Raw genomic sequence first — 5,449 nt, 5'->3', positions numbered from 1 at the left:
TGTCCAGGGGTCCAGGGGGAGGGAGTTGCTCAAGGTCACACGGCACGTTAGTGGCAACTTAAGGTGATTGCCACCAGTCTCAGGCATATGCCCCTTGAGGAGCACCCTCGGGCCTCAGTTCTCAGGTTAGGGACAGGTCTCTGGGTGCTGGCCTTTGTAATTGGCAGCTCTGCTTCTCTGTCTCTCTGTCTCTGTCTCTGTCTCTCTGTCTCTCTCTCTCTCTCTGTCTCTGTCTCTGTCTCTGTCTCTCTTTCTCTCTCTCTCTGTCTCTCTGTCTCTCTCTTTCTCTCTCTCTCTCTGTCTCTGTCTCTGTCTCTGTCTCTGTCTCTGTCTCTCTCTGTCTCTCTGTCTCTCTGTCTCTCTGTCTCTCTCTCTCTCCCCCTTTGTTTCTGTGACTCCGTTTTTCTCTGACCTCTCCCGGTCTCCCTCTGGCTGCCTGTGTCTCTCCCTCCCGCCTCCACCTCTGCCGGCCCCCTCCCTCCCTCCCCGGTCCCTGGAGTGCGATGTTTCCTGCAGTGACTCCTCAGGGATCTGAAGCTGTTTTCCAACCCGGTGTCTCAGTCCCCCCCTGGGACCCTGAGGGGAAGTTATGAGTGGGTAGCACAACTTGGGGAGGGGAGAAGGCCCCCCACCTAAACGCTACCCCCAGCACCCACCCCCACCCCGGTGCCATTCGGTAGCCCTGGACCTGGTTGGCACCCAGTGTGGGAGAGACCCTTTGCTCATGCACGAATGAGTAAGAACCCGTCCCTGCCCAGTGAGGTCACCATGTGGGGTGAAGGCAAGAGAAGACATGTACACGAGTGATTCAGTGTAGAGCAGGGTGCTCTGAGTGCGCAGGACAAAGGGGCGCTTTGTCTGGGACAGGGCAGGTGCGGACGGAATCTGGTTGGGCCGGGGAAGGCTCCGGGAATGAGGCGGCGTTTAACTGGCTTTTGAAGGATCGGTAGGACCTCTGCATACTGAGCAAAGGGTCTTGGCCGCACCGGGTGCAGTATCTGTGTCTTCGAAGCACAGTGAGCCAGGCAGCGAGGGTTCGTGCAGGGCAGGCTGACAAACGCAGGGGGCCCAGAGCGAGGAGCCGGGGACACCGGCTGAACGGGAGAGCTCCCTGCTGACATCCTCTGCTGAAACGGAGGAAGAAGCGATGTGGACATCAATGCGTTGCACTTGTTGGCAGAGCAAAGGGGTCAGGGGCCCTCGGCTGGAAATAAATGACAAAGATTTATTCAAGGGTCTTAGGATTTGCATATCGAAAACACAGCCAGGCAATATTCAGGGTGGTCTGAAGAAGAGAGGAAAAAGCTGAGAGTTTTAGGGGCCCGAGCGCATCCTTGAGAAGAATCGGTCCCGCGCGGCCAGCTCCGGGGTTGGTCTGGGGTCTGGACGAGGCCTGGCAGGCGGGCCCTGGGGCGGGAGCACCCTTTCCTGAGCCCTTTGGTGGGTTATGTGTCGGGATTCCTCTATTTCCAGATGTTGATGCACAAGGGGAAAGTTCAACCGTGTAAGTCCTCGGGCTGGTTGGAGCGAAGTAGAACCTGCTCCCCGAGCTGCACCCCACTTGGTCTGAGGCGGTTCGGGCGGCCGGGCCAGGCAGACTCCGTTTTTGTCAGCGTGGCTGTGCGGACTTCACCTCGTCTCCTGCACTCGTCCCTCACGCCCCACGGGGCCTTTCGCTCAGGGCGAAGGGTTTTTGCTCCGAGCTCTACGTGACATAGGTTTCCATGGGGACGGACAGCAGCATGAGGGGTTCGTGTCCTTGGGGAGGAGGGGATGCTGGGTGGTGCGCAAAGGTGAAGCAGAGGAAGGGGTTGGGGCCCGAAGGCCCGAGTTCACCCACGCTGCTCGGCCGGCCCCCAACCCCCACCGCGACCCCCGGCAGAGACCAGCCTGGCTTCCTGTCTGCTCCGGGGTCGCCTCCCGGCCTGAGCTGCTCTGCGGGGTCCTGGGCCGGAGCTCTGTGGGGTGGGCCCGCAGAGCGGCTCCAGGGGGCGCTCTCTCCCCAGGCCGAGCTGGGGTTTCCGCCTGCTGTGCTGGCCCCGGGGGAGGAGGGCGGTGCCGCTGACTCACTGCCTGGGCATCTGGGCCTGCACCAGGGTGAGTCACCTAGGACTCCAGGGAGCCGGGGGAGGGAAAGAGGCTGTTGGACATCTGGAGGGGGGAGGGAACTGGGCCCACAGGAAGGGCGGTGCCCAGGCGGGGCTGGGGACAGACCAAGAAGGGGGGTTGGGGGCTGAGGGGGCAGCGTGAGACCTGCCCTCCCCTGGGTCCTGAATGGCCAGTGTTCACCTTTCTCTGGGTATGGGGGGGCCTGCAGCTGGGGGCAGGGGGCGGGTCTGTGGCCTCTACCCTCGCCCCCCGCCCCCACCCCCACCTGCCTCCTGGCTTAGAAAGCCGTCCAGCCCCTCTGCACCCTCCCACCCCAGGCTGGAGAAGAGGGGGCTGGGCTTCTGTGCCCCCTCACACCCCCCACGGACAGGGGCACCCGACTGCGACTAGGCTGGGCCAGCTCCAGCTGTCGCGGCCCCGCCAGGCCCTTTCCTACCCAGAGTAGGTCTTTCAAGCTCTTTTAAAGCATAGTCACCTCATTAACAGGTGTTCTGGTGGCAACTTCCCCCACTGCACCAAAGCGAGGCAGCTCTGCCCCCTCTTCCTGATGCCCTCCACCTGCTCTGGCCCCCAGCTTTCTAAGGGCAGCCCCAGCCTGCTTCACACACATGCACACACACACACGCACATGCACGCACACGTGCCTGGGAAGTCCAGCGTTTCCGTGCAGCCTCTGACACATGAATGAGCTGTGACTGACAGGCATGCCATGAGAACAAGGCCTGGCGGCAGTGTCTGGGCCCCACAAACAGCAGCCGTGTCCCCCCAACCCTGGGCCCCAGCTGCCCCTTCTCCGCAACACCTCCCCCCACTCCCCTCCCCACCCCCGCCCCCCACCCTGTGGCCGGGAGGGCCCAGGGGTCACTTTTTATTTTTCCTCTCCTGCCGCTGGCCCAGTGGGCAGTCTCAGGGAGGGAGGGGCCAGGCGGGAGGTGGGGGGTGGCAGGAGGCCAGGTTTTGGTGGCATCAGGTTAGGGCACGCTGGCTTTCCTGAGAACGCCAAGTCAGGGGCCAGTGGGGGTGGCATATAAACCTCCACTGCGGGCGCCCGGAACCCCTGCTTTCCTTCCCGAGTCTCTGTGCCTTCTGATCCGGTGAGTCCCTCCGTCCTGCTGAGGGCTGGGCGGGGAGGACCCCGCAGGTCTTTGCCTGGGGCCCTCTGTTCCTCTTTCTCTTTGTAGTTTTCCTGGGAGGAGCAGCCTGAGCCCCTCGCATTTGCGGGGAACTTCTGTGACGTGTCAGTCAGTTTGAGGGCTTTGGCCCGGTTGTTCCGTGAGGTCTCAGTTTGGGGGTTACTCTGAGGCCCTTCCTCGGGTCCCAGTTTGGGTGACTCAGTCTAGAGCGCTTCTTGGGGGTCTCGGCCTCGGAGTTTGAGGGGGGTGTGTGTGGTTTTGCCTTTTGCAGTCTTGAATTCTAGTGGGACCTCCGTGCGCAGGCCCGCTGGATGGCTGCCCTGAGTGGCTCTGCCCATGGTGGCTCCCTGTCTCGCCCAGCCCCCCGAGGCTGGCCTGGCAGGCCTGGAGGGGGACTTTTCCGCCTCTGTCTCCAGCTCCCCAGTCTCATCCTGGGACCCGCCTAACCCTCCCGGGCTGGTCTGAACATTCGCAGGGGTGGGGCCTCGGGAGGGGCGACCTTCTGGGAATGTCCTTACATCCCCACATTCCACCCTTACCCCAGGGCACTGGACGTTTAATTTCTTTAATTCCAAAGCCAACAGGAAGCTTGCTGGTGGGGCGCATGTTCAGCTGCCCCGTCTGCGTCTGCGTAGAGACAGCGCCCCAGCCCGGGGTCCCCCGAGTGTGGGGGGAGACGAGGTCGCTACCCTCTGAGCCCCTGGCGTGAGGGAGGAAGGGTCAGAGAGAGCCTCTGGTTAGAAGGGCGGTGACACTCTCTGGTCTCCGCAGTCCTGTGAGGAGGGAAGGGCTCTCCAGGACCCTCGTGCCCCTAGGCTGTATCCATGGTCACTGCCAACGCCCAGCAAGCTCCCGGGGAGATGCCTGTTGCTCCCGTGCTGGCACAGAGGCCATTGGCCTGGGAAGGTGCCAAATGGGGCTGGTCGCCGTCACTTCCCTTCCTGCAGACACTCCAAGGGAGCAGCCCTGCCCTCAGGGGTGTGCCCGGAGTGTGATTGCAGGAGAGCAAGGCCGGTCCGCAGTCACTGCAGACACGGGGAAGGTGTAGTATCGGCCCTGAGTGTGACCTGGGCTGTGGCCCCTGCCCAGAAGCCCGGCCTGAGGGGGAGACGTGGCCGCCTCGCACGGGCGTGTGGGGGCGGTGTGGGCGTCCCGCGCGGCTCCATCACCGGCCCCCACTTTGGGCCCAGGTCCAAGATGTCTAGCCCCCTGGAGCAGGCGCTGGCTGTGATGGTCACCACTTTCCACAAATACTCTGGCCAAGAGGGCGACAAGTTCAAGCTGAGCAAGGGGGAGATGAAGGAACTCTTGCACAAGGAGCTGCCCAGCTTCGTGGGGGTGAGTGAGGCCGGCCCGGGGGGCGGGCGCTGGTGCGTGGGTGAGGGGTGCAGGTGTGGGGGCGCAGGTTCAAGTTCTTCTTCCTTCCTCTGGGTGCCCGCTGGTGGGACACGCCTTCGTCCGGTCCCCTCATTGCAGAGTTGAGCCAACCAGAGCCCAGAGAGGGGGAGCGACTGGCCCACGATCACACAGCCCGCTCTCTCTCTCTCCTGTTTCGTATTTACGGTGGGAGAGAAAAGCCCAGCTAAGCCATGCACCCTGAGGCCCAGGAGAAAGCGGTCAACTCTCCGTCTGCCCCTCCCCCTCCCCGCCGGGCCGATTGCTGGGTAAACCCTGAAGTCGGGCCTCAGGCTTTGAGCATATGAAGCATGTCCTTTCCTTCAAGGAGATTTTAGGGGGAGCATCTGAGATCTTGCTCATTGCCCTATGTCATCAGTTTGGTTCAAATAAATTCCTGTAAAAATTCAAAAAAAAATTTTTTTTCCCCATCAAACTATTCTAATTTGGTTCATCTGGGCTGATAGTAGAAAGAGGTTGTCTTCTGAACCCGCCTTGGTGCCGGTGGGGGAGGCGTTAGCTCCAGGATCCTCGGTTTTCTCGTCGGCGAAGTGGGGGTTGTGGTGCCCACCTCCCCGAGGTCCTGTGTGGAGCAGAGCTGATCCCGTGCTTGGGGGGTGCCTGGCGTGTCCCCAGCTCCCAGCAGGGGAGCGTCCACTCGTCCTCACTCACTGGGCCCCTCAGTAGCTCCCAGGGCCACGCCCCTACCCTCAGCTTACCAGGGAGAGCCAGGCTCGGGCCAGCGAGCCTGGGGTGCTTGGGACGGAGGTGGGGTGGCGAGTGGCCTGGTGGTGACCCCGCTCTGCCTTGCT

The 5,449-nt window shown here is 62.4% G+C and overlaps 1 protein-coding gene across 4 annotated transcripts in view; it reads left to right on the top strand.

The window, feature by feature from the left end:
• Window positions 1-782: 782 nt before the first annotated feature.
• LOC105306147 (protein S100-A2) overlaps window positions 783-5,449 on the top strand; it is an 18,645-nt gene continuing 13,978 nt past the window's right edge. The window contains exons 1-2 of one of the 4 annotated variants that reach the window (XM_023523870.1): window positions 783-872; window positions 4,433-4,580. In XM_023523870.1, the coding sequence (XP_023379638.1) occupies window positions 4,440-4,580 (141 nt within the window). In that variant the 5' untranslated portion in view covers window positions 783-872; window positions 4,433-4,439. Of the gene's footprint in view, window positions 873-2,528; window positions 2,551-3,040; window positions 3,204-4,432; window positions 4,581-5,449 lie in introns of those variants that run through there. The other 3 variants (XM_011381052.2, XM_023523869.1, XM_011381054.2) reach the window with 3 other exon arrangements.

This window comes from Pteropus vampyrus, unplaced genomic scaffold (assembly GCF_000151845.1).
Source record: "Pteropus vampyrus isolate Shadow unplaced genomic scaffold, Pvam_2.0 Scaffold426, whole genome shotgun sequence".
In the NCBI taxonomy this organism is placed as follows: domain Eukaryota; kingdom Metazoa; phylum Chordata; class Mammalia; order Chiroptera; family Pteropodidae; genus Pteropus; species Pteropus vampyrus.
Note: the sequence above shows the minus strand (reverse complement) of the source record. Positions and strands in the feature narration are given on the sequence as shown.